The 27999-nt window shown below is 42.3% G+C and overlaps 1 protein-coding gene across 1 annotated transcript; it reads left to right on the top strand.

Annotated features, from left to right (window-relative positions):
• The first annotated feature begins 3 nt into the window (after nucleotides 1-3).
• Nucleotides 4-27969, top strand: ttyh2l (tweety homolog 2, like). Its single transcript, XM_034593908.1, has 14 exons — nucleotides 4-787; nucleotides 3895-4067; nucleotides 8332-8443; nucleotides 14345-14565; nucleotides 17053-17148; nucleotides 18652-18724; nucleotides 21898-21967; nucleotides 22104-22159; nucleotides 23547-23639; nucleotides 23725-23817; nucleotides 24877-25019; nucleotides 25122-25307; nucleotides 25391-25469; nucleotides 26848-27969. The coding sequence occupies exons 1-14, from the start codon at nucleotides 659-661 to the stop codon at nucleotides 26926-26928; spliced, it is 1605 nt and encodes a 534-aa protein (XP_034449799.1). The 5' UTR covers nucleotides 4-658; the 3' UTR covers nucleotides 26929-27969.
• Nucleotides 27970-27999: the final 30 nt, after the last annotated feature.

Genomic DNA, 27999 nt, shown 5'->3' with positions numbered 1-27999 from the left:
CACACAGAGAGCGAGCAGGTCGTTTTCTTCACTACGTGACTCACTTTTATTACATGTCATCAAATTTGTGTGTGCGTTTCCTCCGAGGGAAAACATGCACACGGAGGAGTGGTGGCCACTGACATCCACGTGGAACAATGTGCCATCAGGAGGTCTTTTTCATTTTGCAATTACGCAGACAAAATTCTTCTCATCCTCCTTTTTTTTTTTCCCAGTCCAGAGGATGGAGATGGTATTGTTTACTATGAGTTAAGTGTCCCTGCCTGCATGGTCCATCATCCGACTGAGATGTGGTCGTCACGCCTTCTCTGTTAAAGGAGGAAGGTTCGTGTCGTCACTCGATCCCGTGTCTCGGGATACAGACGCTTGGCCCTCACCGAGCGAAGCTGTATATGTTTCCATTAGTTGCGCAACTCAGCAGTTTACGCACAACTATGGGAACCGCAGTGAGAAGTTATAACAGTCGGCCTTGCTCGGATGTTGTCATGGCAAGGGAACAACTTCCTCTTTAACCTTCTGTGGTAATTGAAACCTCCACAGAAGACGCGTCTTTACCTTTTTTTTTTTTTTTTACTCTTTCTTTTTCGCAAAACCTGGGAATATTCGAGTGTCAAGGTCTCAACAAAAGGTCGCTGCTGTCCGGCATTTTCAAGCAGGAATGGCCACTGCAAGGCTTGATTATGTGGCTCCGTGGTGGACATACTGGCTGCACAATTTCCCTCACTTCAATTTCTTTTTCCAGTCGGTCGACAGCACTTTCAAACCGGGGGAGGCGAGCTATCAGCAGGTTGGTAACTGTGGCTGTGCGTAAAGGCGCACGTAGGGAATTTCACCAGAAAAAAAAACAAGAAAACATTGCTGCTGTCGACAACAACATATTTAAATGCACCTTTTTAGAAACAAACTATTCTGGACAAACTGCTGTGTGTGTGACTGGAAAAAATAAGCATTTTCTTTTATCTTAACTGTCTCTGTGAATGAAAGGCGTCAGGAAGTAAGAACTCATACTGTACTGCACCTCTCACATGATGACACATGACCGGTATTAACTAAGTTGGCTAAAATCCCAGGTGGTAAACAGCTACTGTACGTAGGGCTTCTATTTACATTCCATGTAAGTTTGCACACACAATGATTTGAGAGAGACAACTTTTCTTTTGTTTTTGATACATTTCAACTTTCAGCTTTATTATTTATCCCCAACAACATGTGACCATGCTTATCCATAGTAACAGTAATAAAATACATCACACTGGATGATCAGCCTTGCACCATAAACAACTCATTCACTGTAGAAGATTTGGGACTTTTTCCTCCATGACTTGGAACTAAGTTGAGATGATTGCTAGAGAAACTGCCCCAGTGGATAAAACAAATAAAAGTGATATAGTTTGCCCAGAGTAAATGCAGCCATTTGAGGCCATATAAATGTCAAAAACTGTCATGTTTAATAATGGGGGCGGCAGGATGAGAGTCATTATTGTATTTGTTCATAAAAAAAGTCTCTGATGGAATAGGTTTCCATCTGAAGTCCCTCACTGCACTGTTACCTCTCTACTTCGATGCAATGTAGTTCATTTTGTTCTCTTTTTTTTGGTTTGTTTTGTTCTTTATGTTTGGCTCTGCCTTGGTTTACAATGTGTTCAGACAGAATCTTGCCATATTAAACGAGTCAGGCCACATCACAGCAGCGTAGTTTGGCAGCTTGCGGTGATGTCATCGATATCTTACACTCCCATTGCAATCTCACAAAGCAAGTAACGGTAAATGCTCTGTGAGCAACATTGTGGATCGATTCTGTTCAGAGTTTTTCTTTCAAGATTCAGCAACGTATCCCCTGAAATATGGACTGAGATTAGTTGCTCATGTGTTCTGGTGCGAATACACACGTGGCACAGGCATGTTCCCCTCGCCCCGGGGCATGTCTGACTTCAGAGGTCATTTTCACCATCCTCCCTGCTGAGAAATAACTCGTGTTCTTAATTTGACACGCTGAAAAAGATGGAAAGTGCAGACCAGACAGACACAGACGCAATCCCTAAAGCTTGTTGTATACTGTTTAATTAAATTAGACATGGCCTCCACCCTTCAACCTCACTATTTATTCTGAGATCTTCATGCAAACATACTTTTGGGGGGGGGGGATCAAAAATCAATGACTATTGGCACTGTAGCTGTTTTCTGTCTCTCTTTCGTCCTCCCTCTGCTGCATTCTTCGCCTCGTTATGCCGATGCAGCCGTTGGAAATTGAAGTGCCTGCATGTCTAATTACAAAACAATGGAGTGGAAAATTGGAGGAAAGAGTGAATCTTGCAGTATTGTGCTTATGAGGGATCTTAACTGTGCTACAGTGACAGGAAATCTAAAACAGATTTGAAACGAAACAGCCCAGACTCTCAACACAGCGTCTCTACACTGTGTCAGTGTCAGTGGTGTCCTTAAAAAAATCCAATGATTAGCAATCATTGGATTAAGGTTTTGGCCCCCGCTGCCAGTTTAAGTAGGGCCGCTCATGTGACACCACTTCTGCATTGACCTATATGTTTTTTTAAGTTACAATTAAAGTTACGTCAAGTTGTGGTCGGTCTTTTTAGTATTTATTTTCTTCTGCGCATTCACATTGAAAACAGTTTTTGAGGCCACCATTGATCTCAGTATTTGCTTCAACATACAGTTATGTATTTTTAGCTATAGTTGCCACTTGCTAACCTACTTGATGAGAAGAACTAAGAGGATAATATTGGTCAGCACAACATAACGGAGTTGGAACAATGCAGGACTTTGTTAGACTACGCAAAAGAACATAATCTATAATTCACTCACAATGTCATTGTCATCCAAATAGAATAATTAGTCACAGATGTCGTAGCGAAGGAATAGCTCCACTTAGTCAGAAACAACCACAGTCTTTGAACTAGTGGGCATTAAGACTTCACTGCTTAATAATTTGCAAGTAAAATCAAGTCTTTATGCGAAACAAAAGCTCAAATGTTGCGAGTTGGAACCCAGGAAATGAATGAACGGGTGGAGATCCGTCACGTGATGGTGGTGTGAAGATGAAAAGATAAAGTGACTTGTAAAAAAAGTGGCCCACAAGTATAAGAAAGTTTGCTCAATTGAAAAAAACAGGATTTTAAATGGGTTGTTGTAATCCAAGAATTCCGCCCCAGTATAATCTGGAACAAATAAATTAAATCATGCCGTTTTTCTCTGCCGTGGAAGATTATGAATATTCTGTATGTTTTAGCAGCTCTAAGGGGATTTTCTTTTTATTATCTTGGAGGAATCTAAAATTAAGAGCGTTTCATGTGCAGAAGCTCCTACAGACAGTTTCAATACAGCGTTTCCTTATATGTTCTCTACATCAGTGTCCCTCTGTTCCCCTCGATCCTTCAGGCTTTAAATATTTTGTGCTCTCAGGAATCACAAGACTGAATGAAAGCCGGTGCATCACATGACGCTCCCCTCCCACAGCCTCGGCTCCTTTCTGTTATTCCCTCTCAGCCGCGGCCCAACTTTTCACTTGGCAAACAAATCGAGATTCTCTGTGAGCGCTCTCTGCCCCCAAGACCACCACGCTGCTGTTTCTATTCCCTTTACTGTAGGCAGGAGTCAGCAGTGTTAATGCCCATCACTGGATGAGGTAGCTGCACACTCACCTCAAAAGTATCTCCACACGTGAGTGCTGTTTGATACTGGTGGGTTGTTTTCACTCAGGCTGTCAAACTTTAAGCGGTGTGGGGGTCAGGCTGCTTGACACAGCGAGACCACACATAATAGCCTCGCGCCTCCTCAAAGATATCCGTTGATAGGATATGCCGAAAAAGTTCTTGGTGTACTTATAATTGTTGACCTCAGCTGTCTGTTTTGCATCTTTCCTCTCTCCTCTCTCAGTCTCTGGTACTTCTAGCATGTGTCGGAGCTGTGGGTCTCGGCCTGAGCCTCCTAATTCTGGCAGTGTACCTGGTCTGCATGTGCTGCTGCCGCAAGGACGTAGACGAAGACACGAAAAGACCCGATAACCACTGTGTCGCCTGGGCCGCTGTCATCACAGGCCTCATCATATGGTGAGTTTGAATGGTAGAATGACGCCATTGTGTTATTTTCAGATACACATGAAGCTGAGTAATACTTGCGTCCGTGAAAGAGGTCGTGTTTTTACCCCTGTATGTTTGCTTTCTGGCTGGTTGGCGTGTTTGTGAGCAAGATTATGCAACAACTACAGTTCGGATAATCACAAAACCTTGGTGGAAGGACGTGGCATGGGCCAGGAAGAACCCATTAAACTTTGGTGCAGATCCAGGATTTTCTTTTGCTTTAACATTGCAAAATAGGGCATATTTCAACATTTTCAATGATATATCAATGAAAAATTAATGGATCTTTATGAAAAAACATCCGACATGTGTAGTGGACTGATATTTATGAGTGTGTGCAATTTGGGGCAGATCCAAATACATATCTGGATCTCGTGAATTGAAATGTGGTTTCATCAGGGGACTGTGTTGGGCCTTAGCAGTGGAAATACACTCCTCTGAGTCCCATTCTAGTTCTTTGAAAAATTCACTCATTTACTTTATGCAAGCAATTAAAACACACACACACACACACTAGAGTAACACTCAGTACAGCACATAGATCAACCAAGGCCCAACAGTCCCCTTAAATGCACTCACTTATCGATATCAGTGCCCTAAACATGCCTGATTCTTTTCCTCAAGACCAATTAATTATCTCGCAATGTTGAAGTGGAAAAAACTGCTGGAGGCTTCCCCTGATCCGGATCCCGCACCAAATTTTAATTGGTTCTTTTCTCACCCTCCACCATGTTTTGTGGTAGTACGTCCAGTAGTGTTTGAGTACTGCTAACACACACACAAAACAAACAAACAAACAAAACAAATGCATACAGAAAAAACACAACCTCCTTAGTGGAATGTAGTTCTCTCCAATAATGGACACGAGGTCATGGTTACAAATCAGGGTTTATTCCAAAGTCACGCAAACCTGTGAGAACTGGGTCGAAAGAGAAAAATAAATGAAAATAAATAAACAAGGATACAGTAAACAGAATGCATGTATATATGCACCCACGGCTACACAACAGCTGGCTTATTACATAATGAGGTGACGGAAAGCTCTTCTTTGTTTATTTTCAAGTTTTGCAGAATGTGTTGCTTAATTGGGGCAGTGTGAGGTTTACAGTAATTGGTTCCACCTCTCTTAGGAAGAGGAACCAGAAAAGAGAAATAACTGACTCACTGTTAGTGGGAGGCAGCTATGACCTAAGGTTGGACTTACTTAAACAAGTATGGAATTGTCAAAGAACACGAAGCAAAGTCAAATGACTCGGCTTAATCTGCTGTTTATGTCGTACAAAATGTAAGTCCACGCTTAGATTCGTGACTGGCTTCGGATCAGAGAAGTTGACAGTAGTAGGCTGTAAGAAGAAAAATGCTAATGTAAACCTCCACCACCCACACGTAATCGATTTACAATTCTTTACTTTCTAAATGATTCCACCAGTGAAGCTAATTAGTGTAGCTAACTGGCGTGGCAGCTACTCTAAGTATCTTGTACAGAGCACGCCACAGCCAGGATGTTCCATAAAACCTCCAGCGACATGTCCTCCGACACAATTGTACTTTTGTGTATGATTTAATACACTTTTTAAAAAGAAAATCCTCCTGGCAGAAATGAAATGGGAACAAACGAATCTCCCAAAGCGGCTTGATTGAATTTGCGAACGCGGAGCTGCTTCAACTTGTGACATTTATCTAAGTGTTGGGCTTTAACTTTGTTAGTTTTTCTGTGTCCGGACCCAAACCACCGCCGCAGCACACAAGATCTGTTGTGATGCTAAGTGACTGGGCATGACGCTGTTTAGCAAAGGAGCTGTGGTTTCTGTCCTTGGCTCAAAAGTGCTCATCTCAGCTCAGTAGCAGCTTGACTCCAATGGATGTTTAAAATAGACGTAAAGCTCAATATATAAACTACTACAAAAAGCATCTGGTTGAATCATCTCTACGTAAAGTAGAATGACATTGAAGAGACAATACTGCGGCTTAAAACCAACCAGATATCCCTATACTTCTTCTTTGTACCCACTAGAATAATATTTTGGCTTTTCTGATAATGTAAAGTTATTTCTATTGACATGTTTTTTTAATGTTTAACCCTAAGTTACTTGACTGGTGTTGTTAAGTTTTTCGCCGTAGCAGGATCAGCTTAATTGAATTGATGCTTCTGTAATGTCTTTTCTAGCTAAACTGGAAGTGACGCTGTTATGCAATAAAACGACCCATTGTACATATTTTGTCCCTTCTTTCCTGTTTGATCATGGGATTTTCATTAGCTGAAATGAGTTGATACGTACTTGAAAGATCTGGTTGTTCACCGATATAGTTTTATCGAGAAGATTCTCGAGAAGAATTACATTTCCGTTTGCGCTGAAGCTTTTAAACAGGAAATAAAGGGGGATTTTAGAGCTGCTGCACCTCTGTGGAAGATTATTTCTGAACACAGGAGAGCGACTGGGGTTGAATTCCGGTTAAAGATTGAAATCAAATCTAAATTTCAGAAAATCCTAAGTCCCAGTGCCAGTTTCTCTTAACCCTGGTATGATTTATTAAAGTGTGCACCGAATCAAGGCGTTTACTGTCATTATTTGTTCGCCCTGTGTGGCCGTTTGTTCGGCTCCGCTCGCAGCACGATTTGAATACGGAGGTACAGTTATCTCAGGGTGTGCTGTGGAGTTAGCTATCCTTGGAGGAACAAAGACACTTAAATATCCTGAGTCCTACTGTTTAATGTGCGGGTTCCTGTTATCTCCTCCAGCTGCTGCAGCCTTTTTCAGCAACCACAAAATAAAAAAAAACGGCACTAATGCTTCCCTTGAGGCCGTGCTGCCCCATGATGGTGTCATTACCATTTGGTTGCTGTATCATTAGTGGGTCTTTATTGTGGCCAACGTGTCACCAGGTTAGCCACAGGGTTAATGAAGAGCTCATTGTGCGGGCGGCTGCAGATCCACGGGAACACAAATTTCGTGAAAAGCGTAAAATGATATTTTTTGGTTTCCTCTTAACTAAATGAATGAAATCATTTTATGACCACGTCCTCGCATTTGGGGTTTTGAGGATTTACTGTTATTGTGTCTTCTTTTTTTAAACTCGGACCAGATTGTAGAGAACATGCCCCCCCGGTGTCCCTTATCATAACCCGGAGGGGGCACTCCTTTAATGGAAGAGACACAGGCGATGATTTTAATTATGCTTACAAGGTTACATTTGCTGGCGGTCACAATATGAAGCATACACCTCTGCACATACGCATTCAGTGACAGGATGTGCTCACTTCTAAAATAAAACAAGTCACCACTTCCTCTCTGTGAACTTCCGTTGTTGTCTCAGGTGCTGGTTAACCTGACCATGTGTCTTAACTTGTTTCAGGGAGATTTAGGGGCTTTTGCAGCACAGATGGATGGTGTTAACAGTCTTATGAATCACTGTGAGAGTAAACTAGAACTCAGGAGACCCCCCCCCCCTTTTCTGTGTTTGTGTCCCACCAACAACTATCTCGCTCTGATCTTTTCCTATCCCGAGTTTGATTGATGAGCTCCCTCCTCCGAAACGGCCCCTAGAATTTGGTTGAAAGTGTCACTAGCCCCCCGACTTTTTTGTGGACTGACCTCACCGCAGTCCGGTTTGATGAAATTGTGTCGTTGCTCATGTCACTGCAGACTGCGAGCAGCAGGAGTGCACTGACTCGGGGGGTTAGGACACTAATCCTCCATATTACAGAGGCTCAGGCGCAGTCACAAGAGGCTGCAGGAAGGTGGGGAACCGGGGATTCTGTGTATTCCACTCGGATACTTTTTCAGATGTGGAGCAGAATTCTGATGTGGTTTTAGCCAAGAGTGGGATAAGAAATTCAAAACTTCCAAAGCTGAAAAATAGAGGTTTTATATTTTTAACTCTTAAGTCTCCACACGTAAAATAAACCACAATAAGCAAAACAGATTACTTCCCTTTTTTACTTATTCATGGATTGGTTAATAAATTCCTATTTGCCAGTGGCATGTTTTATTCTCTGAATGTAAAGTAATACATATTATAAAAAACAACATAGACCCTTTGCTGGTATAATACACAAGCTACTCTACTCCCCTAAAGGCTCGAAGTTTCCCCTTTGGGAAATTATGATTTATTTGTCTTAATTATCTTCTAATAACCTCCGGCAATCCCTAATCCAGAAGTAGCATTATAAAACAAACAGTGAATTAATTTTTGTATTCATTTGATCTGAATCTCTCCTTTTTGTTTTTCACAGTTCGGCTGTAGGAGTGGGTTTCTATGGTAACAGTGAGACCAACGACGGGGTGTACCAGCTGACCTACTCACTCTACAGTGCCAACCGCACATTGGGTGGCATCAATAATCTGGTGAGAGAATCACACCAGGATCTCATCTACATCCTGACAGTTGCATCGTCACAGACACTAAGGGCTCTATTTGATCCATCCATCATCCATCCTTCATGATCCGAAGCACATGGCACGAGTGCATTAAGGGAAGAGCCAAATCCACTTTTTTGCTTTTTCAATGGCGGAACGTATGGTTCAAGTGTTCAAAATGTTTTTTTATTATGTCTTCAAATTAATCAGGGATGTAATAAACCAAACAGAGTTCCAACTCCTGTTCCCTTTTAAAAAAAACAAAAACAGGGGAGCTTGCACCCTGGTGGAATTCTGGCCGAGTTTGCAGATCGATGCTTCTCTGCAAAGGAAACAGATCTGCTCGTGTGAAAAGTCAAAGCATGCGCGTGCGTGCGTGTGTGTGTGTGTGTAAGAAGAGCGTACATGCATTGTACACCCACCTATGTACACAGCTCACTGTCCTATTTTGTTTAGTGCGATCGCTTTCCGCTGCCTCAAGATATAAATGCAGGATCCTTTGCAAGTTGTACGACGGAGCCCTAAATGTGGTCACCACACAAGTTTTTTGTCATAAAGTAGTTGCAATTTAACAGTTGAATCGCCTCAAGTTCACCGAGCAGTGAATGTGTCAAAGCTGTGAGAGAAATGAACATTCGTTTTGCTGTGAATAACCAGTTGTCTCATACGTCTCATAGTGTTCTTTTTTTCAATTACCAACACACTTTATTAGGCATGATGGCACAAAGCATTGTGTTTTTCATGGCTTACTATCTCAGTCTGCTTGGTAACAGTGATTTGCAGCTGGTCGACACCGGGGCTTCTCCTTTATTAATGGGGTGTGCATCTGTCTGAGAGAATAGCACACCAATGCAGGGGGTCTCTATCCGCTTTTAGTCACAGTGAAGGAATCGAGGTGACGGCTGCCTCAGGATTTGTTAATAGGGATTTTTTTTTTTTTCATGCGACTCCTGACCTGCATTCAGGGAAGTTATTTGAAGGCTTAAGGGGGGAGGGGGGGGATTGGATAGAGGAAGGCAAGCAAGGGAGTCAGAACAAGGCCCTGCAAGAAGCAATAATCACAATGAGGAAGAAGAGGATTAACTCCCATCTGCAGTACAGTAATGGATGTTAAGCCTCTCCTCTTTCCATCTCCCTCAGCCTTAGTATCTGAACTGTGTGCGGCTACGTGTGTGTGTGTGTGTGTGTGGTTGTGTGTGTGTGTGTGTGTGTGCATATCAGTATCACACATCCACTTAAAGGCCTCATATGCACGCATATCATATTAATGTATGGACACAAACAGATTTGTGTGCACCCTCTCAGTGACATAACATATTCAGATTTACTACATTTAGATGACACGATGATTTTTGTGATACAGGGAGAGGGTTATTTGAGTCATGATTAATAAAAGGAACCTTAATACATATACACTCAGTTACCGATTTATTAGGCACACCAAGCAAAATGACAACTTACTGAAGGTTATAACGTTTTGAAAGGGTTTTTTATTTCATTTGAGTTTTTATTCACATCTGTGGTAATTTTGGAAGCTGTATTCAGACTACCTCCAATGACGTGGTGCACAAAATATTTTGAAATACCATATAGTTTGACCATAAAGTTTGACATAACCTTGCATACCTCCACCAAGGCCTGACAGTCTTCTTATGAAACCACATTTAAATTCACTAGAGACAGATTTTTATTGGAGATGACATGAAGATCCATGAACTATTCTTATTAATGTTGAAAAACGCCTTATCTTGCAACATTGAAGAAAGTGAAAAGAAAATGTCCTGTATCTGCCCCCTGATCCGGATGTGTAGCTACATTTAACAATTTTCTTGTTCCCCCTGCATCTTTCCGCCAAGTTCCGTGGAATTTTGCCAGTAGTTTGTCCGTAAACTTTAGATCCAACAAACAACCAAAAACTGAAGATCATAAACTCACAATCATTTGAATTATTTCAGGGCTGTTGTATTAGATTGTATTTAGTTTCATCTTTGTGTGCACGTAACATGGCAATAAAGCTGCGAAGTTTCAAAAAACCCACAGGAAGTAAACCAGAACCATATTTGATGATTTCACATCCTGGCGACTGACTCTCTCTGTGGTTTCTTGGTATTGATTGGATACTGTAGCATGATGGAGTGCATGAGAAACGTAGATGTTCCCGGGGGGGAGACGAAGGCTTTCTCACTCACAAACTCCTGGCTTGACGTAATGTACTCCACTTACAGATTTGATGAGTTGGCCGGTTGTTCATCCCGTGGAGCGAAAGCTGCTTTTGTCTGTGTTCTGTGTCGAGACTGAAAATAATCTCTCCCCTGATTTGAACTGTCTTACCGAATCCTGAATCCTGTCTTTCCACTTTGTGCGTGTTTCTATTATCCTTTACCTTGAGGCCTTACAGATATTTCACACATTGGTTTGATATCAGATCTGTCGGGTAGAGCAAATAGAAACAAGGGGCGACCAAATCTCTGTTTCACGAGACTCCTGTGAGGTTTGTGAGAGGTGTTTGACTGGGCTGATGGCTTTCTGAGGCTCTTCTCGCCACAAACTATGCACCCTCACACACTGTAAGGGATCCTCGTGTGTCGTAGAGGGGAGGATTTGATGACAAGGGCCATCCTCTCTTTGCTACTGAAGGGGACTTTCGATTGTTCACAGGCATTCTTTATTTTAGCCTCATTTCCAGTGTTCGGCTCGTATCATTGAGAGCTCTTCAGAGCTGCCGGGAAATAATGGATGAGAAAACACGGCAATCACAGCACATCCACTCCCATTTATAACCCTGGTTTACACTTAGATATATAGCTCTTCCTCTTTGAAAGCGATAGCCGTCTTGTGATTCTTGAAACAGAACGATAACGCCACTTCCTGCACCGTCCATCATTTCCCTTGAACGTCACTCGTCAGCGGCCTACTTTACCCCGCTCGTCTTTAAAGCACTCTGATCACATATTGTTTTATCGTCACGGTCGATGCAATAAATCTCCGATATATAAAAACACTGAAGGCATCAGGCAGAACAGTTAAGTTGCACGCCTGCAAAGTTGCACGCTGTGGGCCAATCAGTCTTATTTAACAGGCGTGTCCAATATGGAGATGCCTCCTTGTGACCCGCTTTCAGGAAAAGTGAGTTTTAATCCATTTTAAAGGGAGACGGGACGGTTCAGATTAGGGAAATGCAGATCACCCAGAGCAGCGAGCTGATGGATCCCATTTCTCACACTCAGGCAGGCTGGCTCGCAGATAAGATTCCGGGTGTTGTGGCAGGAACTGTGAGAGATGATGAACCTAGAGGTGGGGAGTGAGTGCAGTTTACTGGCAATCACACACTCTCCCCCCCCTTGGGAGTGTTGAAGTGGAGGATGGGCCTGAATCTTCGCCTCAATCTTCACGTGGATACTCTCTCTTAGAAACCATCAGACGCGTCCACCCTTGTAGAATCAAGAGGGTCGTAAACGTTATGGTGTCGAGAAGACTGAGATACATTTTTATCTCTGTGGCGAGTTTTTTCGTGGCGTGCGGACGGCCGGTCGCACCCAGAACGCTTTTTAAAGAAGTGAAGGGTGTGTGACTGAGAGAGGATGAGAGATAAAGACAGTGGGACTGCTGGAAAGTGCTGCAGATTAGAACACAGAAAACAACAGCTGGTCAGAATTAGTGGAGCCTCCTACTCAGTGTAATCTTAAATAGCCTACGCTGTTTCAGGGAAGTCATTGTGCTGTGGGTGGGCATGTGTCATCTGCCGAGGTGTAACACTACAGGCAGATGCATTGTTTTTTTTTGTTTTTTTTTCATGCAATAGTCAATTTTGAGATATTTGCATCCACCGTGTCTGCTGGAGCCATTTTCTAAAACAAGGAGACAGAAATCTCCACTTCAGTAGCACTCGTTTTTTTTATTCCTTTTCAGATGGTTTTTCACAGAGGGAATTTCTTCAAATACTTTTTATCATTCATAGCCTGTTTTCTTATTTTTTTGTCATTACATTTTATTTCGAAAAAACATGGTGAAAATTGATTATTTTTCTTTATGGCTGTTGGCAGTGTTGTTTGATATATGGAGCAATAAAAAGAGATATCAGAAATTCCCTTTAATATGTTTTTACACACAATGTTTATATGGCAGCAAAAATAAATTAGATTCCTCATTTGCATAGTTTTATAACATGTAAAAAATGTTTGTTTTTTTATATATAATGTCACTTATTGTGTCTTGCAAGTAGATAAACACTTCAGAAATGTCACAAATTTAATCTTTGACCTTAAGTAAAATAGTTAATTTTGGGAAATTCACCTTTTTGGCTTTATAGTTGACAGTAAATGAGAAGAACAATTCGATATTTGTCCGTTAAAGGTAATGTTACATCTGGTTAGCTTAGCTAGCACATAGGGGGAAGCAGCTAGCCTCCGTCTCAAGCTCACCAACACATTATATCTCATTTGTTTTCTCTATAAAACCCGAAATGTTAAAAGAGCAATTTGCTGTTTTTACTGGGGGGGGGGGGGGGTTATATGTGCAGTTGACAAGCAAACAGCAGAGGTTCAAGGAAGTTACCAATTAAAAGTCAGGAACAAAAACCTCTTCAGTAAAACGGTTAATTGTTTTTTCATGTTGTTGTCTGTTTGTACTCATTAAACAAATGAATTGTAGCCGGTTAATTAGTGAACCCTGAGGTGCTGGAGGGTTTTGTGACAGTCGGAAGGAGCCACACTAGTTTCCTCCTGCTTCCTGTTTTTGCGCTAAGCTAACAGATGCTAACTTTCTACTTGACGTTTTAATGTTGATGGCAGGGTTACACTTTGTTTACAAACGGGATTGGAAAACTACAGCCCATGCCCATTTAAATCAACTTGTGATAATGTCATTACATTTGGTTACGTAAGTGCAGTGTAAAATGTGGTAACAACAATTAATTGCACCAGGGGACTTCCCCAAAATGGCAGCGGTGTTGTCTTGTTCAAATCCATCTAGAATAAAAAACATAGTTGTTGAAGTTTTCATTATTTTTGCAGCAGAAAGACGAGGCCTCTGTCTTTCACCTCATTACATCATCACGATGAGGTCATTACATTTCCTCGCGGGCGGTGAAAGAGTGAGGGGAGAGGAGCAGAGAAAAGAGGGCATCTCTTAAAAACTCACATCGTTCAAAAAACATATGGATTCTTTACTATTTCAATACTTTCATCATTTACTGTGGTTTATTGACTTGCATGGCATTTTAGCTTAGCTCGTGCAGACTTTTGCGATCTGAAACATTTAAAAAATGCTTGAAGAAATAACATCACTGTACCAAAAAGGCCCTGGCGGACCAATTTTGTTGCACAGTTCAAATGATGTATTTTTAAAAATTATTTATTAAAGTACGTCAAGTCAAATGTTGCTACGGCGGAGAGAAACTCTTTCCCCCCCGTCAGCACTGAGCTAAAATGTACCTATTTCTAGCTCGGCTGATACTGAGAGGTTTCAGGCGTTTACTGCATCACAGTGTTATTGTTGCAACTGAAAAGGAAAATGTATTTACTCTGCTCCACCATGCCTCCTCCAACTCTGTTCTCACTATCAAACACCCCTGTGATAACAGGTCTCCCTGGTGTCGTTATCAGTATTCCACTCTAACATTGTTTATCTGAATAAAACACACGGTTGAAGAGAAAAGTTAATCTTTTCTCGAGGGACTGCTCCTTTTGGTTCTTTGACCTCTCTCCATACTTTCAATCTTCTCTTTATGAATATCCGTTTTTTTATGAATTTATTTATGTTCCTGTTTCCCTCTGACCTTGTTTTCATTTTGACTCCTCTCCCACTTCCTCCTCACTTGGTCTGTTACCGTTTATATTTCTTGTTTTCTTCCTTTTAATCTCATACCTGTATTTATTACATTTGCTTTAGGTAGCAGGTTCTATGGGCAATGTGGAAACCGGACTCAAACAGCACCTGGCGCGGCTGGATGAGATCTTCTCCACGAGCTCCGACTATCTCAAAACACTGCGCTTCATGCAGCTGATGGTAAACAACGTCATCCGCGAGCTGACCGCTCTGCCAGACATCAGCAAAGTCAACGTCGACTTGGCAGCTGTTGCTGAACAAACAGCCTACGTCGAGTATTACAGGTAGGTGGAGCCACTGCATCTCCCCTGTGGCGTTTGACATTATTTTTATTTCATGTTTGTGAAGCTGGAGTAAACATGCTGTTCAAGATCCAGACCAGACAAAGAGCAGATGGGATTTTAGTGATATCCCCTCAGGAACGCAGACCGGAAAAGCTATTGTTCCTAATTGCCAGATAAAGGAAAGCTGAAATCAGACTTTTACTTTCAGTTTATTACTTGGAGTTTATAGTGTAATCAGACATGACACTGACGTGACCACAGGCTTTATTCTAGTTTTGTTTCTTCCCTGTGTTTATATGTGTTTGGTATGTTTAATGTCCTTGTTTAGGCTGACATTTGGAAACTAGGTCGTAAAAGCATGATTCACTGATGGGTTATAGATAAAGCAACAACAACTCCTTCCAAGGCGACATTGATTTAATGTGCTCTTTGTTTGATTTATGCTGCCTTGTTTTTATTATGCCTCCGTGCTGGCGACAAACAGGTTTTCCGATTGTCCGTCTGTCTGTCCCATTCCCGTGAACACGATTTCTCAAGGATGCCTTAACGGAATTTCCGCAAATTTGGTACAAATATTCACTTGTACTCAAGGATTGAGTCACTTGATTTTAGAGGCCAAAGGTCAAAGGTCAAGGTCACGCTTGCCTCACAAAGCACATTTTCCCCCATGTCTCTGGAACGCCATCATGGAATCCTTTCACATTTGGCACAAACATTCACTTTAACTCAAAGATGAACCGATTACATTTTGGTGCCTGGAAGTCAAAAGGTCAAGGTCACTGTGACCTCATGTTGCCGTGTTTCAGTTGTCAAAGGCTAAGGTTGCAGTGTCTACATGATCTACATGAGCCATATTTGAATACCATGTTATGATATCCAGACAATTAGCAAGTAGCTGCACAGTGTTGATCGCCATTTTCAACTAACCACTCACATTATTATTCATATTCAACTGGAGGTGCAATTTATGCCTTTGCACTCCTGCAGAACTGGGCTCTTGTTAAGTTGAGCTTATCGCCCACTGTGCGTTTTGAGCTCCTATTCTTGTTGCTCATCTAAAGTATGGCAGAGCGACTAATGAGCAAATACAATCTTACCGGCAAACCCTTGCATATATTGATTGCAGTTTTCATTTTGAAATCCATCCCCTGTGTTTATGATGTATGTTTTTTTTTTTCAATAGTATTAAATATGAAGAGGCCAGAAAATCAAATTCAATACACCTATAAATATAATAAACCAATAAAGTAGTCCGAATGAGTATCCAGCAGGGCTTCAGGGGGCAAATGCAAATTTTGGAATCATCAAAAGCTGTTGCGGCTTCAAATCGTGAGTGTAATTTAAGAGCTTCTGTAGCCGCTTTTATTCTTGAGGGCATAAAACTTAAAATTTCATTGTGCAATTTAGCCGTAAAGTTACAAATTTGCAACCTGACGGTGACTGTGCTTTAATACCAAATTTGAGGAAAATAGAAATTAAGACAGATTAGAAGACTATAAGTGTTATCTCACTATTGTTATCATAAATTGAACACATCCATATTCCCACGTGACTCCGAAGGGGGCGCTCTTTTTATCCAAACACCAGATCTCACTGTATTTTGGCCGACAGTTGCCACTGTGTGTTTTCTGCCCCCCGTCTCCTGGGTCTTGATTGGGTTTCATGCGGCTCTGAGCGACGTGTGGCGGGGCTTTATTGATGAACAGCAAATGATACAGCCAACCCAGTGTTATTCGAACAAGGGTCTCAGTTTTCCAATATTGTATCCTCTCTTCCCGATTCTGTTTCTGAATTCATCCCTGTCCCTGAGCTCTGGGCAACATTTCTGCAGACCTGTTTATGCAAATCAGGCGAAGTGTGTTTCTCCAACCATGTGCCGTCTTCCATGAGGAGAGGAATGGCCAGGCTGTATTTTATTTTCTATCAGGCTACCTTCTTCTCATTGCATGAGTGAATCATATTCTCCAGTGACCTTGGTGTAAATATTTACAACAATATTACAGATACACCACAGTGAGTCGGTGTCAACATGCAGCATCTTTTTAGAGTTTGCTTGTTTGCACGATGTCCTGAAGCTCAATGTTTTTAGTAATTGCTATTAAATTGACAATTCTACTGGTACTTGTTGTAGAGGATGAGTCATAAGCATATGTGTGTGTGTGTGGTTGTCACACACGCACACGCACACACACTTCAAGTCCAGGCCATTCCTGTGAAGGACATTTTCTAAGCTTGAAAAATTCATGTCTATGGATTTGTGGTGTTGAATTATTAAGGCAACAGGCTGGAAATTACCTGAAACAGATGGGCCCTAACTAGGAGACAAGAATGCTGATATACAGCACACAGATCTCACACATTCACTCGCGAACATATGTCAGGCCAGCACTTCCTGGGGCTTGTACTTGTGCATAAAGTATGCTGTCCACAAGCAGACGTGATTAATCAGGGTTGTTATGCCGGTGCTCTCGTTTTCCTGTTTTATAGATGGCTGACCTACCTGCTGCTGCTGATCCTGGACCTGGTCATCTGCCTGGCCTTGTGCTTGGGGATGGCCAAGCAATCGCGATGGCTGCTTATCACGTATGTATCAACTGGACGTATTTGCCTCTCAGCTTGTTTCTGAGTCGGTTCCTGTCCTCACCGGCCTCGGCTCGGCTCACAGACTGCGGGCAGACAGGGCGGCAGTCAGCCTCTCTGGCACCGTACACTTCAGGTCACTCCATTAACAGTACCAATGATAGCATTGCATCTTCAAATAACACTGACAATGACACTGGCTTGTTTTTCCCCCTCTCCCCGAGTGACTTGTCTTGTGTTTCAGCCACATCCAATTAAAGTTAATCTTGTAGCATCAGGCTTAGAATTACCAAAACAACTGATCATTGCCAAATTTATTTTCGGGAGAGAAAACACTTGAGTTTCAAGAGAAACTGAGTTTAGGTTTAAAAGCTCCGAAATATTCAGAAACAATTGGATAGGGTTTATTTGATTTAGTAAATTACAGCCAGTAATTTAAACCAACACTGATATCTGACTAAATCCACAGTTCAGGCTTCCTATCCCATCGCCCAATTTAGTGCAGCCGACGTGTCAGTGTTAGCAGATGATGCCCAGGATCTCTTTTCCCATCCTGCTCTGATGGGCCTCACTAATGCCTATTGATCGCCCGAGCAGGATGGGACTGCTCCCTTAACTAATTATTAAGTGCTCTCAGGGCTTCTTTATTGGTGCTTTCAAGAGGGTCCGAGGAGTCAGTCGAGAAGCAGAGCCTCAGCAGCCTTTTCACATCCGTCTGGGGACCATTCCTTCCCTTTTTACTTGGTTTCTCTCCCTCTCGCTCGCAGCGTTTTCTCATATATCTTCGGCCAGTGGTCACTTGTGCTTAATGTTGGGAAGAATCGTATTTTTTCCATGAACCACATGCACAATGTTAAGACCTCACTGAACCCGTCCTTCAGTTCAGACAGACAAGGGGCAGAGAGAAACAAGAGGTCGACAAAGCAAAGCTTGTGGCAGCTTTTGATTGACAGTGACTCAGGGATTGACAACTAATGCGCCCGTGACTGACAGAGTGCTCGGCCAATTAAATTGTTGCTGTTGGAATCAAGCGGAGCTGCGATGACAAAAGACGAGACACGGAAAAGTCAATTTACAGTCGTATTATCGTCAGAGACCAGAGACCTTTGTTGTACCAATTCTCTGCCTCGATCCAAACCATTTCTACATAGAATGGGATCTTTTTTTTCATAAGCTGAGAACTAACAAGTGAATTCGCCAAGAAGTCATGAGTTAATTTCTCTTCACATCACCTCATAATAAATTGAATTTCAGCTGTGTCGTCTGTTCTGCGATGCACCAGCAGCGGCCTCTGTCCTCGGGCAGGAGGAGAACAATTCCCGAGCCCCAAAAAACTGAAAAGAATAAATCAAATTAACTGGGTGAAAAAGGGCTGAAGATCACAAAGACAAACTGATTTATCTGTTTCTCTCCCCCGTGTGTCCTTGTCTTTGTCTGTATCTCCTTGTCACTCTCTCTCTCTCTCTCTCTCCCTCTCTTTCTTCCCCGTTTGCTGTCATGCTCCAGCGTCATGGCTTTTGTAATGCTGTCTCTGATCCTGAGCTGGGCCTCACTGGGAGCAGGCACTGTTACCGCTGTGGTGAGAAAACAAGAAAAGAATGTTTCTTCAAAATCGTGTCATGCTTGCTTATTATTTATGAATGTTTGATGTGTCCATTGGATGTGAAGAAATGGGATCCGTGTGTCTCGAATTATCCAGCTATCTTAACTCAGGGTGTTTTGGTTAGCGCTTAAGTTAACTTCAGAGAATCCGATCCAAACCTGTCAACCAATCAGATCCCTTGTCAAACTCTACAGCATCTCAACATGAATAAAATAGTTTACAATAAAGAGTGATATATGTATATTTATAAATCAGTTTTGCTGTTTCATGCTTTCCACGGATCAGCTGTGGTTGGACAAACAAAGAGAGGGTTTATCAAACCACAGAACCATATAATGACAATTATAGCTGCGTTTTTTGCACAACGATTCTGTTATTCTCCACAGGATTCCTGACAGCACTGATGTTTTTACACAGTTTTCCCATCACTGCGGCTCAGAATAATTGATAAGACTCAGTTGAATAACCAGTCGCACACTTAAATAGTTCCCTCAACAATTAATGCATTTGTGTCAGATAGAACTTATCAGACGGTAACTTCTCTTCTCTCCTGAAAGCTTTTATTTAAACTTTTTTACGTGCGTTAGTTTTGTCATCAGACAAAGAATACCGACTTTACACTAAATGCTTAATAGTGGCCGCACTTATTTATAGCTTTATCCTTAATTAGAGGATATTCTGTTTTGTGTTTCTGCAGCTCTCGGTCTATTCTAGCTATATTCTCTTTTTATTTCACCTTGTTAAATATCACTTTTTCCAAATTGTCCCATGGGTGTCACCATTTCATCTCACACCGTATCAACTCCTCGTCTTTCAAATAAACAGCCGGATAGATAAACCCCCGAGTTAACAGAGTCGGCTGATACCAGCTTCTTGGTGCAGGTTATACGACTGGTGCTGGGATCTGTGCGACCAGATAACCCAGTGAGAGCCTGGCCTAAGATGAAGTGGCTTTGTGATACAGGCCTCACAACCCACAGCCCTCTTCTTTCTTCCTTTCATGTATTCAGCTTCCCACCTCATGCAATTACTCCCGAGGGTATTACTGTCAATATGTCCGTGGACATCTCCCCTGCTTAAAAGGTGTTTGTTTAGTTTACAGCAGGCGCCTCTCTATGATCGGTCATGCAGTAAAGCTGATTACAAGTCCCCAGCCTTTTGGGTTAATCAACCCTCGGCCTCAACATTGTAACCTAAGCTGTGCCTAGCATTAATTACGAGCTCTGGCTTCTTCGGAATCTCTTCTTTTTCTCCCTTGTCCCTAGCTTTATTTCGCTTTCAGTCCTCCTCCTCTCTGTGAGCCATGTGTTCAGCACATCTGGGCTAAGTGTGTTCGAGCTCGTATTAGGGACACTGTCGGGGGTAGAAAGGGTAACCACTTGCTTCACAGCCTCCCCTCATCCCGTCTCCCCCTCCTCAATCTTCTCGCCTCCCGCGGAGCGACCTGGCATCTGTGGATTATCCCACTGGATTTGACATCTGGACGGACATTTTAAGTGACAGGGTGAAGGCAGAATGAGGGGCGAGACAGATGTTGTGAACCAAGAAATTAACCACGCGGGTGTCATGTGCAGACATATGTTGTGCGTCTTGATGACCTTCTCCTCAGCTTTACTGCAGAGCCAGATTACCAATATCTTGGAGAGCGTTTGTGGCTAATCCCAGCTCACTCTAGTACAACATGACCCTGCCTTACAACGTCTAACCTCTCGCCACCTTAAAGTCCGTCTCTAGCACCGATCTCTGTGACCGCTATGTCACAGTTGAGCCGAGGTAGATTTTCTCCCTGCCCAGTTATTCACAGGTAGGCCGATACTCATCAAAGACGTGGATTATCAAAGAGCCCCGACTTCAGTAATAGAATTTAAATGTGCTGCAATATGCAAAAACAAGCACTTGTTGCATATGTACATCATTACTCAACAACCGCACGGCGCATCTTAAGAGGAGCGCAGTTGATGGCGGTGTCCTAGAAAATGCTCATAAATTTATACATATTTGATGAGCTGCAGCATAAATAAAATGTCCCTGGTAGTATAATGAGATAGAGATGAAGGGTGAAATCTAGCAGCGGTGCTGACATGCTGCTGTACAGGCTTTGCTGAAAACAAATGCGTTCACGGTTCAGGTCAGAGGCGTGTTGATAATCTGAAAGTAAGTTTGGAGAAGCGTAAACAGGGACGACATGGAGGTTGGATAAGCCTATTTTTTCCTGTGCTCACTTTATAGTCACAGTCCCATGTTTATTTTGTCGCATCCTTCATTTCTTTATTGATCATTTGTTTGTCAGAAAGATCTCGGCTCACTGAAAAGTCTTCCGAGCTGAGCTTTACAATTGCGGGCTGTCAGAAGATACCTTTTGATTGGGGCTGACTTGAAAAAAAACATAGGACATGAATACATCAGAAAATAACTGGCTTGAGGCTTCGGTGTGTGATTCCACAACACAGCAGACTTCTTGATCCCTTTGTACTTTCATCAATGTTTTCCCCCTCCAGCTATGAATTATGCACGTGATTGTGAAATTTCAGTTTTTTTTCAAATTATATTTGCCTCCCTTTTTCTTTTTCTTTTTTTGGGACAATTGCCATTCCATGTTCTGGGAAAACACACAACTGTGTGATCCTGACCCCTAATTGTTTATGCACGCACATTAGTAGCACTCCATGGATAATTTAAAGAGCATGAAAACATTTAGGGGATTCCATTCACACTCAGCAAACAGCACAACATGTTCTGTACGTCTACACGGGATCGATAAGACCTGAGGTTTGCATCTACATACCACACATTTCTCCGCATGCATGTTTATGTATTTTACCGTCTGCATGTATAGGAGTGTGTGATGAGATTGTGAGTGTGTGATGAGATTGTGCACGCTCCGGTCCATCCAGGCATCTGTGTGCATGCTTTTATTTCCAGACGCTCACTCGCTCCACGAGTTTAAGGGTGATAAAAACGTTGTAAAGCAAATAGTTTGTGTTGCCGAGCATTTGTCAATAACTGCCCAGTGTAAAATCTGTTTTACACGTTGCAGCACAAGAAATTGGATCTAGTTCATGGCTTGAATAAATATTGCACTTCTTTCTTGGCCTGGCATACTTTGCAAAGATTACAGTGTTGTTGTTGTTTCCCCCCCCCCCCCACAGGGCACCAGTGACTTCTGTGTGTCTCCAGACAAGTTTATCGTTAACCAAACCACAGACGCCCTCAGTGCAGGTAATTTATGTCTTCTAAGCAGACTTTACAAATGCTTTGGGGAGTGTGTTGGTGAATGTTAAGACTCATTGCTGTTTCCCCTCGCTGCCTCCCCCTCCCCTCCCCTCCCTCTCTCTCTCTCTCTCTCTCCATCTAGATGTCGTGCACTATTATTTGTTCTGCAGTCCGAATCTACCAAACCCCTTCCAACAGGTATCGACGAAATATCCAAAGTCTAAACTGTCTGTTTATTTACTGAGACCCACGCTCTGGATTTAATTTGAGGTTTTTTACTTGTTAGGCAGCTTGATCATTTGGGCCTTAATAGGCTTTTGTGAAAAATGAGCCCTCAAACAGTAATTACTTAAAGTGATAAACTTTGATCACAGAATATTCCTCTATTTTTGTATGCGTGGGTCTCCAAAAATGTTACCGTATCTTTTAGCCTGTGCATAATCTCTGCCTCAGGGTGCTTTGACTAGAAACACTTTTTAGTTATTTATTCAATTTACTCCATGTCATGCATAAAGTCGGCTCCTGCACAACAACTCAGCTCGTGCTTTTTATTGACTTCTGAATTCAAATAGAATCTTCCTATCACTTCTTTGACTTTTCAAATATGCATTTACACATTTCCCAAGTTCCAAAGAGGTTAATTAACGGTGTAATAAATATTGGCGTTGAAAATAACTAGAAATGAAAAACTGCACTGTGTGAGGAGACCTGGAATTAAGTTCAGAGCTCCATCTCTAACACTATGTAATTTCAAGGCCAGCTGATTAATGCTTATTGTGTAACCTTGTTGAACAAGCACACAACCTCAGTGTTGGTTTCTTTAGAATTTCAGAATTAGTTTGGATTTCTATGCAATGTGGTGTTGGCGCTGTAATGGTGGTATTAATTAAGGTCTTACGGAACACGACCAGGTGCTTCGGATGATAATGTGCTGCGTGCGGTGAACAAATTCATCAACACGACAGTAACATCGGCTTTTGTGAAGATTTAATCCAACGCGGTGATATGAACCGGAGGGTGAACTGGACTTTCAGTTAGAAGAATGTTTCCCACCACACACAGTTGTACGGCATCACTTCAAGATGAGTTATAATGTGTTTCCGCCATTTCTCATTTATTACATTTAAAACTATAATGGCAGTTTTTTTTTTTTTTAAACGAGCTGTGATGAATATGGGCTTAAGCCACGACCAATAATTATGAATACCCACATGCTTTGTTATGGTTGCAGTATCCATTTAGGGATTCAAATAATGCTTGTTAAGTAGGTAAGGATAATCTGTTTCCCTGATGGCCTAGTTGATATAAATATTGCTCTTTTGTCTGTGCTTCATATTGGGTGGGTGGGTGGGGGGGGGGCACGACGTTTGGTGGTGAAAGATAATCTGGGCCTATCTGTCTGGAAATAAATGTGTCCCCTCTGTTAAGCGCATTATAAAGCCTTACTTAACACCAAATTACTTGTTGACATGCCCAAACAATGCTCTCCTAAATATGATCCTCTCATTGTTTGTGGCGGACGGTCTGTGCGTCTGTTGTTGGTGGGTGATTATGTTTTTCTTTTCCTGTTTCTCTTTCCCCTCAGTCTTTTACACTCTGCCAGCGTTCTCTGACCACCATGCAAATCCAGATCCAGGGATTGCTGCTGTTCTCCGTGCCCGTCTTTCCCACCGCTGAGGTAAGTGGCTGCCTGACAGACGATTACGCCAGACAGCGAGGAGGTGTGTATCATTCTTTCCCCCTTTTCATACCTTGTTATACAGAGAGACCTGTTGGGGATCCAGCGACTCTTGAACTCCACCGAGTTCAGTCTGCACCAGCTGACAGCCTTGCTTGACTGCCGCGGGCTGCATAAGGTAAGGTCAGAGTCCACCCAGGATGCTTTTTAACAGGGCTGCTTTGTAGCGCAGCTCAAAAGCCACTTAGAGAACCAACTTGACTGGTTCTCAACCTTATCGCTATAAGTCCTCCGCTGAGACTGACGTGTTTATATTACACCATTGCAATTGTCAAAATGCTCTGTATCTGCAAGACAGCATCAATCCACCAGCCCCCCCTGTTTTTCTGACTTTAAAGTCAAACTACTTTTCATGTGGTGGGGGGGAATAAGACATCTCGGTGCTGAAATGAATCTTTCAGATGTCGGCTTCTAAATCAACAGAGCTTTCCTGTGAGTTGTGCTGGTCTGTACTGCATGTGGGTGTGAGAAAATGTCAGGGCAGCTGGGTAATGGCGATGCCTGTAATACATACTCTTTGCATTATAAAGTCGGTGTAATTTACATAAATACAAGTAGAATAATTCCAAGCGATAATTGCACATGGCACAGTGAAGCCTGATTTCAGAGCTTGTTATTCATTAGTCAGATGTAACAAGGACAACAAACAAAGAATGCGTGTGTAGCATGCATGTCATCAGAGTGTCATGAGCCTCTCAGCATGGAAAGACAGTTTTGTTTTATGTATAAAGTTTACAAACTTGTCATCTAACGTTGTTCACAGACCGGATATGGACTCAATGTTCCCCTTTTAAACGAGTCGTTTTAATCGACCGTGTTCCAAAATCCAAACATCGTCTGTCTCCGTTTGATCGCAAGTGTCCCGTCTGATCTTTTAAATGAATATGAGCGGCATCTGTTCAGCATAAGCGCAATCGGTTGGTGCGTTTGTTGGGCTAAGGAATGGGTTTTCAGGCAGATGCAGGGTTAAGTAAGGCTCCAGTAAATTTATGAAAGTCAATTAAATATCCCGGAAAAGTGGCGTCCCCATGTAAACCTCAAGTCGCTTCAACTTCATCTTAAATATTTAATCTCTGTGGGTTTAGAGGAATCGATATACAAATGAAAGTAGAAGATTTTTTGGGAAAGGTAATATTATCACAGGATACTGACTGTTAAAATGTGTCTGTCTGTCTAGGACTATGTGGATGCCCTAATGGGTGTGTGCTACGATGGGGTGGAAGGGCTCCTCTACCTCTCGTTGTTTTCTCTGCTGGCTGCCTGCGCACTCTCTGCCATGCTGTGCGCGACTCTCCGAATGTGGACGCTAATGGGCAACAGGTCAGCACCGAGCGACCCCCTTATCCCATTACATACCGCCCGCAGTGCGCTCCAGCAAAGTGTTAACGCGTGCACTCTCTTGTTTCCGTCGTCGTCACCCAGGGACAAAGAGTACGATGACATAGACGAGGAGGACCCCTTCAACCCTCAAGCGCGGAGGATGTCCTACAACCCCAGAAGGTCCAACATCCACAGCTTCTGCAGCTACACCAGCAGCCACGGCAGCCAGTCCAGCCTCCAACCACCTCCGCAGGCTGCCGCTAATGTCGTGCCACCCCCTGAATACATGTGAGCTTAAAGAAAACAATGGTGGTGTCTTTGCAATCGCTGTCTTTCACCTCTTAACCCCCTCGTTTTCCTCTCTGTCACAGGAATCAGTCCATGCTGTTTGGAGGGAGCCCCCGATACGAGAACGTGCCACTGATAGGGAGAGGATCCCCGCCTCCCTCGGTGCGTTGGCCCTACGGGGCTCTTGTGTCCCTAGTGTGATGGCACCACTGACCTGAACACTGCTGCAACACTAACCATACACATGCACCAAGCAGCACCACGAACATTACACTGCATTTCCAATGGACACAACCTCACACTGACAGCATTTAGTGAGGGACGTTACAGTGATGGAAGACTGCTCTCTGCTGGCCATCGTCAGAAGTGTATTCAATTTCCGCTCTGCCATATCAGTATGCAGACAGTGTTACTACTAAGCTCCAAGTGTATGCTCATATCCCTATGGCCTTGGTTTGTTTTACTAGTTCTTTCTAATGGTTAAAGCGTATGCATACATTTACGTATGTTTAAAGTGACCATGATTTAGGGTTGAATAAAGAGAACACTGCTGCTTGTTCATCCTCACATCAAGCTTTTTTTAAAATTTTTTATCATCATCTATACGTGTGTGGTGCATCTCCAGAGCTGAAGCTAAATAATAGATAACACTGGTGAAAATCCACCTTCTAAAGTTTCTTACAGGTAAAGTTTCTCTGCCATTAAGTTTTTTTGTTTGCATGGCTGACTCGCTGGTTGAACTCCACTGACAGCACACCAACGATTGGAAACATCTTTTTGAGAGGGAGGGAGAGAGGTAGAATGTGGACCATTGTTTAGGATTTTACTTTGCCTCCCTGAGTTTCTAACAGGCACCGCTTTTTCTTTTTCTATTTTTTTGTACCAGATGCTTGAAACTTTGGAGAAAGATATTTGCAGTGAACTAACAATACAACATTGTATGGAGCTACAGAGATAAATATGTGTACTCTTATGTTTGTTTGTTTGTTGTTTTTTTTTTGTGAATTTGCTCTGCAGCACATTTTACTTATGGATTTATTTTGGCAGTGTCTCAATACTTCAGAATATTAACCAGTGTTTTTTAACCAACTGTTTTACATTTTCATCCTTTGACTCAGACCTTTAAAAACCGTAAGTTTCTTTTTGTCTAACTTCTTCCTGACTTGCTTTGGTTTCATTTCCATTTCACTTCTTGAAACACGCCGTGGGCTTGTCTCTGTTATCTTGCTTGCTGTGCAGACTGTTTAACCTCTAACCCAACCCCCTCTTCATTGCGCCAAACAGTACGTCAGCTGTGTGACCTTTGACCTTTGACACTTTTTAATCTACAGACTGTTGTGTGTCACTGTGACGTATTCCATGACCTCCCCCCCCCCACAACTTATCCCCTGACTCCTCATCAAAGACCAACTCATGATCAAAAACAAGCGATCCCCAAGCTTACATTAATATCATTTTAACATTCCATTTGATGATATCTTATGATGCCTTCAAAGGCAAAAGTACTAAATTGTGTTTTTACAATTCTTTTTTCTTGCAGTACTCGCCCAGTATGAGGATCACCTATCTATCTATGACTGACGCCCAGATCAGACACTTTGGGACGGACTTCCAGGTGTAACCTGCTGCCCCCTGAATCCCTTTTCAGAGAAGCACTGTATGAGACTCTGAGTTCTAATCCACGGCGGCTGTCTTCATGGAATAATCCTGTTTACGGGACCAAAAACCCTGCCGTCCCAGTCCGAGACATGAAAGCAGGACATATGCGACAATAAGCAGTGCACACCAGTGCAGTGCTCTGAAAGCCCTGCATGCAGTTTTGAATGAAGGCCTGGAGAGCTTCATCTCACGACTGTTACTACTGTCAAGATGTGTGGATATTTGTTGCTCAAATGTAAGCAATGTAAGAGCCTTTTAAACTGAATGGATCAAAGACTGTTTTTTGTGTGTGTGCTTTTTCCTATATTTCTGTGGCCTGCGTGGATATGATCAATATGGTCTGTATTTTGATTTGAGGTGAGATGACTGAGTAATGACAAGTTCACAGTCCAACCATCAACGTATTTGATTTCTGAAAGGTCCATTTTGTTTTGTGGTAATTTAATTCCTTCATATATCAGGCCTTGTGTAAGATATCAATGAAAACCATATCAAATATTGAAGTCGTGATGTGAACAGACGTGGCCTGGTTATTTTTTTCCCCTTTCTAGCCACAAATTTGTGATCTTGGATCTTGGATCTTATTGTTACACTGGATTGCAATGTCTGACCTGCTTATCAAGGATGAATCAAATAATCATTCATGCTGGGTTTGCTGTTTTGCTACATTTGAAGACTGCACTGCAGCTGCATGTGGGAATATTTCCGTGGACTAAATAAACACAGCAGAATGAGATTTACTTCAAATCCAGGCCTCTATAACTGTGGTGTGAAGCAATGACAGCACAAAAAGGACAAATGAAACAAAACTGTCAGCACTATAATGTGCTGTGTTGTAATTATGCCCAATTTTGAAATGCTCAATAGCATAAAACAACCAGTGCCACCAGTTACTGGAAGGACATAAATTAACATTGTTGGAGAGCTCTGATGTATGCTGGTTTGTGTGTTGGATGACTTATCAAACAAAAATAATGTTTGAACATAAAATGCTGTATGCAGACGTGTGTTGTTGTGTTGTTCATCTTTAGCT

This window comes from Hippoglossus hippoglossus, chromosome 8, assembly GCF_009819705.1.
Source record: "Hippoglossus hippoglossus isolate fHipHip1 chromosome 8, fHipHip1.pri, whole genome shotgun sequence".
NCBI lineage: Eukaryota > Metazoa > Chordata > Actinopteri > Pleuronectiformes > Pleuronectidae > Hippoglossus > Hippoglossus hippoglossus.
This window is presented reverse-complemented; position numbering and strand designations above follow the sequence as displayed.